The sequence below is a fragment of the Haliotis cracherodii genome, unplaced genomic scaffold (assembly GCF_022045235.1).
Source record: "Haliotis cracherodii isolate W230 unplaced genomic scaffold, xgHalCrac1.p SCAF_4, whole genome shotgun sequence".
Classification (NCBI taxonomy): domain Eukaryota; kingdom Metazoa; phylum Mollusca; class Gastropoda; order Lepetellida; family Haliotidae; genus Haliotis; species Haliotis cracherodii.
In genome coordinates this window covers 56,230,627-56,244,661 of record NW_027266297.1, presented here as the reverse complement: position 1 = coordinate 56,244,661, position 14,035 = coordinate 56,230,627, and the positions used below count along the sequence as shown (strand labels likewise).

At 42.0% G+C, this 14,035-nt stretch overlaps 2 protein-coding genes across 2 annotated transcripts; both read right to left on the bottom strand.

Annotated features, from left to right (window-relative positions):
- Positions 1-2,613: 2,613 nt before the first annotated feature.
- LOC139480407 (latrophilin receptor-like protein A) lies at positions 2,614-3,909 on the bottom strand. Its single transcript, XM_071263472.1, has one exon. It carries the CDS (start codon positions 3,907-3,909, stop codon positions 2,614-2,616), a length of 1,296 nt encoding a protein of 431 aa, XP_071119573.1.
- A 1,185-nt stretch (positions 3,910-5,094) lies between these two features.
- Positions 5,095-6,705, bottom strand: LOC139479506 (uncharacterized). The gene has a single exon (XM_071262352.1). It carries the CDS (start codon positions 6,703-6,705, stop codon positions 5,095-5,097), a length of 1,611 nt encoding a protein of 536 aa, XP_071118453.1.
- Between the last annotated feature and the right edge of the window lie 7,330 nt (positions 6,706-14,035).

Below are 14,035 nucleotides of genomic sequence, written 5' to 3'. Positions count from 1 at the left end.
TGTGGCAATAAAACACTGCAATAAGCACCTACTCCGCTATATTTTATTTTAATTAAATTGCACATTTATATACCGCACGTATCCAGGAACTAGTATCTGCTCAAATGTAGTTTTATTTGTTCACCGACCAGTGGATCCGTTTTCATTCTAGTTATCATTCTCAACTCCATGGGGAGTATATAACCCAGACTGCCTACGGCCGCTAGGATATTTTACATCTACATCACATATCGGGTACTCATTCCCTGCTGGTTGGACAGAGGTACATTTGGACTACGTTACTTGCCCAGGTAGACACCACAAGTTTTGACACTTGTGTTGAACGTGTTTCCACTATCTGGTCATCTACCATCGGACGCGTGGGTTCTTTTGAGTGCACAGGATGTATGCACTGTACTCTAGGCAAGGGGTAGTGATAACACAGTAAAGACCTGTAAACATTGTTGGTCCCAAAGCTGAATAACAATTCGGTAACCAGTGGGTTACAGTACCTGGGGTTTTGACCGCTTGTCCACTCCGCCCAACTAGTGTTTTGAAGAAGTATATCGCCCCTTGACAACATCAACGTTTAAATACAAAACAAGAGCGCTTTGTGGGAAAACTTTATTAAAGGTTTTTCTACTGCACTTACATGGATGGACAAAGGAACATTCAGATAAAAATATGGCTCCATAAGTATAAAATGACGTTTATAAGTGAATACAACACACGTGAAAATGAAATGAAACATCGTACACGTACAACCTGATTACAGTGCAACCTTGTTATACTGCAAACCTGGTTATAGTGCCAACCTGGTTATACTGCCAACTTGGTTATACTGCCAACCTGGTGATACTGCCAGCCTGGTTATAATGCCAACCTGGTTATATTGCCAACCTGGTTATACTGCCAACCTGGTTATACTACCAACCTGGTTATAATGCCAACCTGGTTATACTGCCAACCTGGTTATAATGCCAACCTGGTTATACTGCCAACCTGGTTATACTGCCAACCAGGTTATACTGCCAACCCGATTATAATGCCAACCTGGTTATACTACCAACCTGGTTATAATGCCAACTTGGTTATACTGCCAACCTGGTTATACTGCCAACCCGATTAAAGTGCCAACTTGGTTATAATGCCAACCAGGTTATACTGCCAACCCGATTATAATGCCAACCAGGTTATACTACCAACCTGGTTATAATTCCAACTTGGTTATACTGCCAACCTGGTTATAATGCCAACATGGTTATACTGCCAACCTGGTTATAATGCCAACTTGGTTATAATGCCAGCCTGGTTATAATGCCATGTTAGTCCTGGAACGGAATTCCGCACTATCAGATTACCTTTTATGTAAGGGCAACTTGGTTAAAATAAAATGCCTTTGTCAATGTCAACTAGAGCTGTCGACACAAAAATAAAGATGAAAATGCAAGATATAAAGTTTCAGATGCAAGATACTAGTTACAAACTCAAGATATCTTGAAAAGTCAAGAAACAAAGTTAAAAACTGAAGTTGCTATCTTGAAAAAAATCAAGTTATTAAGTTGAATGTTGTCAAGATGTAAACTTGAATTTTCAAAATACAAATAGCAATTTTGTGGCCAAAATGGGCTTCCATAGAGTGTCCGTTAATGATGCTTCGAATAAACATGAAAGTTACGGATTACGTATCAGGTTTCAAGGCATCGTAGCCTCTTAGGTGGCATTTAACTTATTATTTTTGTTATTTTACAAAACCTACATGATAAGCAGTAGTAATACCTAAAACAAACCATTGCCCCTTTCGCTGTGATTTATAAAGCACACATTTATAGTTTTGAAATGTTTCGTTTCTATGCATCTGCAATGTATACAAACCTAAGGAAACATTGTTTGATAGGCATTACTTAGAAGTTGACGGATGACAACTTCTTTAATATTTTTACAGTATTAAAGAAACTGTTATCCATAAAATTGTGTCTACCCTGTGAAACGTCAGGAAGATATAAAACAACAGATATAAACCAACAAGGTTGCAGTTATATACAGCGAAATTCAAATAATAGTCGTTACATATACATATTGCTAATGTCTGAAAACTGACAATCAATTGGTTGCATTATGCAAATGATTTTCATGGTACCGAATGTACATACATTATGGGCGGATACAGCTTTTTTTAAAAGGTGGGGTGCACAATTAAGATCTATTTATTGTCTTTATTATTGGTGGTAATTTATACAGAAATAAAGGTTTTTTTCGAAATAAAAAGGGGGTGTGCGCAGATGCTCGCGATACCATAACATCTATGAACTTGTGGGCATGCTAAATGCCACCTAAAGCTTGGGTACACCTTTCTCCAAAGGCGTAACATGTTCAGCTGACCTAAATGAGAACAGGCTTCAATTTATTTTACCTGTCGTTCAAATAACATTTTCTTGTTCTCGGTTCGTGGTTGGCTTCCTCTTCACAATTGTTGCCGCATTCGAGGAGTTGGGTATTATTTCCATGTGAACTTAACGAGTATGTTTTATCCTTGGTTGAGTTTGGATAACACATAAGTTTGATATTTAGTCTCTACACCTTATTTATGTCCTTCTCCTCAGATGAGACACGACGTTGTGTGTCAATTGCAGACTACGATGTAGAATATGTGCTACCCTTGTTTTGTTTTCGACAAGCATTTTTGACGAGAAGGAAAGTGCGTTTGTTTGCCATGAAAGCCATAAAGATGAGCACACCTTGAGCGCCAGTCAAAATAATAAACAAATACGTGAAAACCTGACTGCTTTTGTCAACCATTTGTAGAAAGCCAAAGACCCAGGAGAAACCAGTTATAGTAGATAGTTTTATGTACATTAAAATGTTCCATTTTACCTCATTACCCACCTTTCGTCTGTTGGCCGAGGCCCTACACAGGTAAACGACGGTCAAAGTGAAGAGGGTGAAACTGACCAAGATGGTCATTCCTGCTGGGACCAACAACCCAACAATGCCGTTAGTTCCATTTGAGACGAAGCAGAAGTTTGATGTATCTGCATAACCGAAAGACACAGACCCAGAGACGAAATAGTTTGCTGTCATCGTTGTCGCAACAACAGCAGCTGGAGTACCAAAGCCAAAGATGCAGTATTTGAGGATGATTCTCTTCTTGTTGGATTCAAAACTACGAGACGAAAATACGTCTCTAAAGACTCTGAATGTGTGGAAAGAAGATATGTTAAGCCAACAGAAGGATGCAAGCCAGAAGAAGTGGATGACTGCACCAATAGCAATACAGGTTGTACGATTGTATGTTTGGGCACTCCCAAAGAAGAAGGTTGCATGTGCCAGAAACAGAGATGCCGACAGGAACATGAGAATCACGCCAGGCAGATTCCTGAGGCTGGGGAAGAAGCAGTGAAAGATGAAAGTGAGAAGCAGGAACACCTGGCTAGACACCAGACATATGTTCGTCAACACCACCGTTGGGCGATTAAGATCAATTTTAAACTTTTCATTTTTGCTTGAACCTTGTGAACCAAGAGCTGTCACGCATACTTTTAGATGTCCAGTTGATGTGAGGATGAAGTCACTTTCATTTAATACACGACCACCTTTCACAGCTACAGACCCATTCGGGTATTTGTTGAATGTTGAGTTGTTTAAGATTATATGATTACACCGCAAATGTGAAGTCGTTAATGACTTAGCTTTCTTATGTGCAGGAGAAGTGGCTATTGACGTTGGTTTAGACGCAGGTGATAGGTCCTCTTCTGCAACACCTGGTGTCCGAATCGTCCCCGTGGAGGTAAGGTGCGCCGTATGTCCACCTCTGTAGTTGTGGGTAGTCGAAGAAGGAGTAGGGGTGTTTATATAAACTAGTGTAGTATCATTTTCTTGTGAGGGTAACGAAGGCGGTGATACATAATCTCCTGAAGTAGGTGGTTCCATATTTCCTCTTGTAGTTGGTGGTTCCAGGTGTATTCTTGTTGAAGAAGGTTGTTGCACACTTGAAGGTGTTGGTGTGTACTCCACTGCAGTAGAAGGTGAGGGTGTGTGTTCCCATGTAGATGAAGGTGGAGTCCACTCATAAGGGGGTGAATGCGTCACGTAGCAACCCTGGAACAGTTATCAAACCTTGTATTGGTATCACTGTCAAACGCTCCTTCAACTACAGAACAGCACAGCTAAGTGCATCACTGATCTAAATGTCTAGGCATATTGGTAAAGGCTTATTTGAATTTACTGAAATGTACTAAAATAACAGTGACTATACATACATTTTACACGATGAAACTAGATTTCAATCGGATATTACAAAAAATAAAAATTTCCCCGAAAATGCTTAAAAAACATATTTATGCTTCAGACAGTTGGAAAGACTACTTGTCTGGCACAAAAAATACATTGTTTACAAGATGTTCTAATTAATGTATTTTTACTTTTGGCACACAGTTGCAATAGTTTTTATAGTTAAGTTGTCATCCATAGAACTGCTTGTTGATATCATATAATCATTTTGAAAACCGTCTCAAATAGTATATCAGCATGTTGACTACTGAGTTGCCAATATTTTGGCTCGACTAATTTTTTAGATGTTGCTATCACGCAATATCCCGTAGTAAGATTTTCTCTTGGAGTATAAGTAATTACAGTCATCCTGTCCCATCCCTCTATATGATCAGCCCGTGAAGATCCGGGGTAGAATAGGTCTTCAGCAACCCATGCTTGGTGTAAAAGGCGACTATGCTTGTCGTAAGAGGCGACTAACGGGAGCTGGTGGTCAGACTCACTGACTTGGTTCATGAATGTCATCGATCCCACAATTTCGTGGATGGTCCAGACTCGATTACTTACAAACCGCCGTCATATAGCAGGAATATTGCTGAGTGCAGCGTTACACAACAAACAAACAAACATGATGGAGTCATTAGTCCTAAACGCGCAAAACATATGTACGAGGGCAGTGAAGGTGCTTGTTGACAAACAACCTAATCAAACCTCGTCCTTTTCTAACCCGAATAATTTCCCAAGGAATGGTAAGGTTAACATTTAATCTTACAGTTCAGATGCCCCTTCAACGGCGCAGCGGTGAGTAGAAGGAATACGGACCTGGATTAAATGAAAATATCAATGTTAACTTACGCCGTCGACGTAGACTTGGCCATCGGGACAGACACGCCACTTGGGGCCGTCCACACCCAGGAATCTGTCTAATGAGTTTCCACCAATCGTTGTTTCGAAGTTTGAAGTTGGCGTAAATATTGGAGTTGATGATATGGGGAACCACCAATCCGTGGATGTTCTGTCTCGAGCATCTGTGAGAGACACGGTGGATGTTCTGTCTCCAGCATCTGTGAGAGACACGGTAGATGTTCTGTCTCCAGCATCTGTGTGAGACACGGTGGATGTTCTGTCTCGAGCATCTGTGAGAGACACGGTGGATGTTCTGTCTCCAGCATCTGTGAGAGACACAGTGGATGTTCTGTTTCGAGCATCTGTGTGAGACACGGTGGATGTTCTGTCTCGAGCATCTGTATGAGACACGGTGGATGTTCTGTCTCGAGCATCTGTGAGAGACACGGTGGGTGTTCTGTCTTGAGCATCTGTGAGAGACACGGTAGATGTCTTGTCTCGAGCATCTGTGTGAGACACGGTGGATGTTCTGTCTCGAGCATCTGTGTGAGACACGGTGAATGTTCTGTCTCGAGCATCTGTATGAGACACGGTGGATGTCCTGTCTCGAACAACTGTGAGAAAAAGTGTGGATGTCTTGTCTCCAGCATCTGTGAGAGACACGGTGGATGTTCTGTCTCCAGCATCTGTGAGAGACACGGTGGATGTTCTGTCTCCAGCATCTGTGAGAGACACGGTGGATGTTCTGTATCGAGCATCTGTGTGAGACACGGTGGATGTCCTGTCTCGAACAACTGTGAGAAAAAGTGTGGATGTCTTGTCTCCAGCATCTGCGAGAGACACGGTGGATGTTCTGTCTCCAGCATTTGTATGAGACACGGTGGATGTTCTGTCTCCAGCATCTGTGAGAGACACGGTGGATGTTCTGTCTCCAGCATCTGTGAGAGACACGGTAGATGTTCTGTCTCCAGCATCTGTGAGAGACACGGTGGATGTTCTGTCTCCAGCATCTGTGAGAGACACGGTGGATGTTCTGTCTCCAGCATCTGTGAGAGACACGGTAGATGTTCTGTCTCGGGCATCTGTGAGAGACACGGTGGATGTTCTGTCTCGAGCATCTGTGAGAGACACGGTGGGTGTTCTGTCTCCAGCATCTGTGAGAGACACGGTGGATGTTCTGTCTCCAGCATCTGTGAGAGACACGGTGGATGTTCTGTCTCCAGCATCTGTGAGAGACACGGTGGATGTTCTGTCTCGAGCATCTGTGAGAGACACGGTGGATGTTCTGTCTCGAGCATCTGTGAGAGACACGGTGGGTGTTCTGTCTTGAGCATCTGTGAGAGACACGGTAGATGTCTTGTCTCGAGCATCTGTGAGAGACACGTTGGATCTGGTGACAGGGTCTGTGACTGACAAGGTGGAGCTGATCACAGCGTCTGTGGCTGTCAAGGTGGAGCTGGTCACAGTGTCTGTGACTGACACATTGGATTTAGTTACATGGTCTTGACTTGACATGATGGATCTGGTCACAGGACCTTTGAGAGGCATGGAGAATGTCACAACAAAGCCAATAATACACATTGATACTGCAGTCCGTGTGTTCGATGCCATAGTGAAAGAAGTGAACTGGCAGCGTACCCATCAGCCTTGCTCCATCGAATCGATGTATCTAATTGAAGAGGCAAGTGAGTGTTCCCACGCATATCCCCTAGCACCACAGCACCACAGCACCATTATTTAATGGGATGTATTATCTGACTGCAGCCAATGCAATCGGATGCTTTCAGGTGTTTAATACTGTGATATCACAATGGCACATCTTCATCAATAATTATGATGTGTAATGGATATACATTCCCTTCTCTTTATCATTGGTAACATAACTCGACATGAATCAGACCCGCGCGATCACTAATGGATGATGCTTCTTACAGATTCTCAGTGTGGTTATCAACATTACTCATTAGTTGATTGCAAAAGTAGGATATGTGATTGATTCACTATTACTGATTATTCATGAATACGTAAAGGTAATTAATACATAAGTCTGCTAGTTTCACCTTTTACATGGAGTCAGATTTTGTCCTCGGCAACTTATGCTTGTCGGTGACGAGGCGAGTCAATGGATGGCGTGGTCGGTCTCGGTGACTTGGTGTTTAGCATGTCAACGTACCCCGATGGCGTGGTCGGTCTCGGTGACTTGGTGTTTAGCATGTCAACGTACCCGGATGGCGTGGTCGGACTCGGTGACTTGGTGTTTAGCATGTCAACGTACCCCGACGGGGTGGTCGGTCTCGGTGACTTGGTGTTTAGCATGTCAACGTACCCCAATGGCGTGGTCGGTCTCGGTGACTTGGTGTTTAGCATGTCAACGTACCCCGACGGCGTGCTTCGTTCCTCATAACATCAGTCACCGGATAGTCAGGTCCAGAGATTTTATTATAAGGCCGCTGAAATATTGCTGAATGTGGAGTTAAACAAACAAACAAACGCCCATCACATTTTAGAAATATTTAGCTCTCACTACAGCAAGGTGAAATAAGTTAAACAATGTATGTATATATTAGTATGTCTTTAGTGGTGAAAATACGGTATTTATCTGAAATATCTACGGTATTTATCTCCCTGGAGTGGAATAACATGTTTATATCACTCGAGTGAAAAAACACTTTATTCCTATTTTCAGTGTTTATCAAAGACATACCTTGAAGATTTGTTTTTGTTGTCATACAAACTTCCAGTGACGTCATCCCATTGTTCGCCTTTTCACCTTTCAGCAAGTACTTGGACTCAATTAAGTTGAAAACGGGAGTGACTTTGAATATACTAAGGGAGGTTTTACTTTCAAGAAGACCCGCTTTGAGCATTCACTTCTTTCAAATAAGACCTGAGATGGTTTTACTTTCGAAATATCTCTTTCACATAAAATTCCATGACGTGAATCGAACCTGCAACCACATATATCATGTTTTCCCCTCTGGGCCACTGGGCAAACGATGACACTCAGCTAGCCTCTCTCTTACGACAAGCATGGTATACTGAAGACCAATTCTAACCCGGATCTTTCGGGTATCAGGTCTTACTGGTTGGTTGGTTTGTTGTTTAACGCCGCACTCAGCAATATTTCAGCTATATGACGGCGGTCTGTAAATAATCGAGTCTGGACCACACAATCTAGTGATTGACATCATGAGCATCGATCCACGCAAGTGGGTTCGATGACAGGTATCAAACAAAAGTCAGCGAGTCTGACCATCCGATCCCGTTAGTCGCCTTTTACGACAAGCATAGTCGCCTTTTACTAGAATTCGAGGTCGTTAATCTTTACATATAACATATGACCCGTGCGGCGTTAAACAACAAACAAGCAAACAAACAAACATTCCGAGGCCTAAAAGCGTGAGAGACTGCTTAGGCGTATAACGTTTGTTCCCGAAATGAAATGAAAGGCACAATAAATTCGTAAGTAGAAGAACAATTACCCATGGAGATGAACCACAACAGCTACTTTCAAGGTGCGATGTCGCCCGGAAACGACATGTTCGTCCTGCGATTACTACTACGTTTGTACAATCAAGAAACGAACAAGAAAATGACAGACGCTATTAAAGGAAAACTGAACAAGAACATTTCGTATGGTGAAATACGCCATGACAAGTTTGGCCGCCTGCACCTTTCAGGTAAGAACTTATAGATGACATTCTATGACATGATCATATTTGACGTTTATGGAGGAGCAAGTATGATTCTACGCCGCTTATAGCAATATTCCAGCAATATCGCCAATAACACCAGAAATGGGCTTCACACATTGTGCCCATGTGGGGAATCGAAACCGGGTCTTCAGCGTGACGAGTAAACGTTTTAACCACTGGGCCACCCCACCGTCCCTATGGAGACATGGAATGGAATAGAATATACCACGAGGGTAAATTAACGTTGCTTTAGCGAGGATCTAAAAACATTGATTTCACGAGTCCGGAGTGAGTTATTTTACTTATTACCCATAAGAATATTAGAGACAAAAGACAGGCTCGCTGACATGGTCGATGTACTTTATCGAACCCAAGTCTGGTCCAGACTCGATTATTTACAGACCACCGTCATATAGCTTAAATATTGCTGAGTGCAGCGTTAAACAACAAATCAACCAACCAATAGTGTGGATCGATGATAATGATTTTAATCACTGGATTGTCTGGTCCAGTTTCGATTATCGACAAATTGAAAAATTGGCTTGAATTACATAAGCAGCATGAAGAATCAATGAAATATTATATAAACATTGAAATACATAACTAAAACTGTTGGTCGCACTCGCTATAACCGTAGTTTACTGTAACTGGTATTAGGAATTGTATTCTACATCGAAAATAAGCCAAACGCAAATGCTGAGCGAAAATGTATTTCATTCATATTGTAAGGTGGTTTTTTACACAGTCTGACTAATGTGTCGGAAAACTCCACTTCTATCACATCCGTGTAGCGAGGATTACATATGATATGATGAGATTTGAGCCGCTTGGCCTCATTTCAGGATATGATACCTCAACAAACAGTCATAGATCACTCAGATACGGATTCGTTTTTTCATTGCAATGACTTGTCAAAATGTACATGAAAGGTCTGATCTTAAACACCTCCATGTCTGTCGGGTTTCGCAACACATTCTATCTGTATTTAATACCACTTGTTTTTGAATATACAAGTACTTATAAATGAGAATACCCGCGAAGATCCGGGTTAGAATAGGTCTTCAGCAACCCATGCTTGTCGTAAAAGGTGACTATGCCTGTTGTAATAGGCGACTAATGGGATCGGGTGGTTGGGTTCGCTGACCTGGTTGATGCATGTCATCGTGTCCCAATTGCGTGGATCAATGGTCATGATGTCAATTACTGGATAGTCTGGTCAAGACTCGATTATTTACAGACCGCCGTTATATGGATGGACTATTGCTGAGTGCAGTGTTAAACAACAAACAAACAAACCCAAAGAAAGTAGGTCAAATATATACTGATGGGGAAAATAAGGGAACATACAAAGATTTTACTGCTGTGTTCTGTAAACAGTCTTTATGTCAGAAATGTCACTTTGCCCTTGAGTGTGATGTCAGTATCTTCTATGTTCTCTTCATTGTCAAATAATTTCTAGTTTTATAATTGGTACACACACATTGTGTACAAAACATTCCTTTGTTCATTTGACCTGATATGTATATAACATATAAGGCCAAAACATGCAAAATTAATGATGAAATGAACAATGTCGAATTGTCTTATCACCACAGTTGATATTCCAATTTTCTTAATTTCTTTTGGAACTTTTGCTAATTTTTTTTAAATCATGAAGGCCTGGTGTGCCACAAAATGGCACTTATCACACCTCCTTTACAATTGTTCACCATAATTATTTAAAGGAGAATATAGTTAAATTATATTTTTGTATTGGTATTGAGTCATCACGATCTTGAAATTGTTGATGAAATTTCCATGTACACCTCTCACTTGGACCTTCTGAAGTCGACGATGTGGTAAGGAATGGGATCATCGACCGGGAATGATGTCACACAAGTACAGCCAGCTTACCATCTGTGATGTTGTATAAATGTTCACCTTCAAGAAAAAAAGGAAAAGATTATTCATCACTAGTGATGCGGATCTGGATGGGATAGGAAAGGTTTTGCTTGTAATAACGTGGTCAGTAACTCGTTCTAAGTTCATTTAACAACGGGCAATCTAAACGACAATGAAAATCATGGCCAATAACGTTTTCCGATAATTCATAGATTCTATTACTGTCATCTACATTCACCCTCCTGCCCGTATGAAAAGGTGGTCTATGGTCCGTTGTACGGAATCTAGAGGGCAGTGTTCTGACGTATATAATATCCCTTGGGTGAATGTTTTCAGTTTTTCTTTGCAGATTTGGAAGAATTCATTCAGTTACTCAATATGCGAGTAAGGTTTAGTATTACCCAAGGTATAGTACCACAGCTCTATGATAACCACATTAAGTAAACTACGGTTATAACGAACTCAAAGGGACTACTCATTTTAGTTCGTAATAACCGCAGTTCGTTATAAGCACATATATACAGCATATATACAACAAATGGCCAGGACTAAACTAATTTGTTGGTTATATCGGTCAGTTCGTTATAAGCGTGTTCGTTTTAAACGCAGTTTACTGTACAGTGCAGGCCCAAATTGTTCAAAAGGGTTAAGGGGGCGGTTGGGTAGCCTAGTGGTTAAAGCGTTTGCTCGTCCGGCCGAAGGCACGGGTTCGATTCCCCACATGGGTACAATTTGTGGACTGTTGCTAAAGCTGGCGTAAAACCATACAAACTCATTCACTTATTAGGGTTAATATATTATTGAGGAGTACAAATTGACATAAATGATTTCCTTTGTGTAAATTGTATATTTCCTTTCAGAACACTTTTTTCCTTTATAAGAATGTTTATAAACTGGGTAGCAAAAGAAAGGCGTCGATGTTGAGCAGTCAGTACCATTCCCCTGAAAGGACGATACGCTCGGATTCCAGCAGCACGAAGTCGTCGTAGTACTGTACGTTGGCTAATGGGATGTCCCAACGCTGTTGCTGCCGTCGCGAATCTGTTTCGCAGGTAAATGAGCCGTATCTGACCCTCTTCCTGTGGTGTTGTCACTCGGGGTCGTCCGGTTCTGTCCGTGTCCTCCCTGTCTGCCTGTACCATTGAATCAGCCTAGCCACTGTCAATGGTGTACAACCAAACCTTCTGGCAATTTAGACCTGTGTTGCCCCCATTTCGGCTCCGTCTCCGTCTCTGTCTCTGTCTGACTGTCTCTCTCTCTCTCTCTAGCTCTGTCTCTCTCTCTCTCTCTGGCTCTCTCTCTGTGGCTCTCTCTCTGTCTCTCTCTGTCTCTCTCTCTCTGGCTCTCTCTCTCTGGCTCTCTGTGTGTGTGTCTCTCTCTCTCTCTCTCTCTCTGGCTCTCTCTCTCTCTGGCTCTCTGTGGCTCTCTCTCTCTGGCTCTCTCTCTCTCTCTCTCTCTGGCTCTCTCTCTCTCTGGCTCTCTTTCTCTCTGGCTCTCTCTGGCTCTCTCTCTCTCTCTGGCTCTCTCTCTCTGGCTCTCTCTCTGGCTCTCTCTCTCTGGCTCTCTCTCTGGCTCTCTCTCTCTCTCTCTCTCTCTGGCTCTCTCTCTGTGGCTCTGTCTCTCTCTCTCTCTCTCTCTCTCTGGTTCTCTCTGGCTCTCTCTCTCTCTCTCTCTCTCTCTCTCTCCTGTGACAGTCGTGACATTTCTTTTGCAGACGAACGCATTTATACAGCAAACATGCACGTGCAGTTTATGCCATAGGCGGGAAACCTGTTTCACCATTTTTTGTCACCGCACGAGCGCCGTCAAAGGTGGCGCGTGCGGGTGATATGTTACCTGCTCCTGGGCAGTCATATTCCCAATACCCACTTTCCACTAGTTACCACTGTTTTAAGGAAAATTACAAATTGCCAACCTATACTTTCTTTTGCCGCTTAGTTTATTTGTGGCGTGAGAATCATTTGCTGTGCACCCAACTGTTATATCCTGACTATTTTTCACAAATAATTTAATCAGCAATTGTCGTAAACGAAATCAAGTAATGATTGCTATCATTAACAATATATTAAGCTTAATGTTTTGTAATAGCAATCATTTATCATGAGGATCCATCGCCGGAAAAAAATAGCAGTTCACTTACGGAAACGCGTTGGACTTTGATGAATAATGCATCGCCTTAGGAAATGAAAGCCCACCACTGTTTTGTGACTGAGTAGAATGTTTTGAGAAGCTTTGAAATAAATAATTAACATATGTAAATACGTTTTTAACAAAAAATACTCCTTTTGCGTGGACGTTGAACGTGCTGATAGACCATGATAGAGTCACGATGTCCTTGGCTGTGGACATAAGGTAGAGGCCTCCACATGTATTTTAAGAAAGGAACAGAAACTGACTTAATTGCACTCCAAAATAATGTATGTACACATTGTATGTTATGGGTAACAGAGAAGGATATCAATGGACGATGCTTGGCGACTATTAGTTACAATAATCGTTCTAAAAAATGTGGGGCGGTCGGGTAGCCTAGTGGTTAAAGCGTTCGCTCGTCAGGCCGAAAACCCGGGTTCGATTCCCGACATGGGTACAATGTGTGAAGCCCATTTCTGGTGTCCCCCGCCGTGATATTGCTGGAATATTGCCAAATCTGGCCAATCTGGCCAAGAAGTTTAACGTAATCTTCAGGTATATCAATAATCTGATATCGTTCAGTTACCATCAAATAGCCAATTCCCGTCCACTGCTTTACCTACCTTAACCAGAAATATAGGAGACCATGAGACCGCCTTGTCTGTTTCATATTCAGAAGAAGGATTCAGAGAGAAAAAAACACTCTCCATAAGCTTGTATAAAAGAGGAATGACTTCAACTTTCCAATAGACAACTTTCCCTTTATGTCAAGCAATTTTCCTGCAGCTCCAGCTTGGGTGCCTACATTTTACAACGTTTGAGATACAATCGGGCATGCTCTTTCCGCCAAGATTTTAAGATTGTCATACAACTCTTTGTCAAATGTTTGATCAAGGTTACAACATTCAAGACCTCAGTAAAGCTTTCAAACAGTTTTATTGTTGACATGTGGAAGACATTTCCAAAGCTGACGCATTAGTGACAAAAAAAATATCCGATGCAATTCTCTGTCTAGACTTGTACCATATGTTCTCGTGTTTTCTCGGGAGACAAATGGACTTGCCTTGCATGTGTTTGTGGCAGGTGCCACCGGTGGGGCAGGATACGCTCACGTTTGGGTGAACACCTGGTATCGTCACTATTTGATGGTGATTCGTAAACACATGTTCATGGTATAGTCGGAAACGTACAATCCACGTTTTTGGCAGAGATTTCTTATGTGACGCATGTGACGT

Excerpts from the sequence above, each read along its gene's own strand:
- LOC139479506 (XM_071262352.1), bottom strand. The coding sequence starts at position 6,705 with ATGGCATCGAACACACGGACTGCAGTATCAATGTGTATTATTGGCTTT.
- LOC139480407 (XM_071263472.1), bottom strand. The coding sequence starts at position 3,909 with ATGGAACCACCTACTTCAGGAGATTATGTATCACCGCCTTCGTTACCC.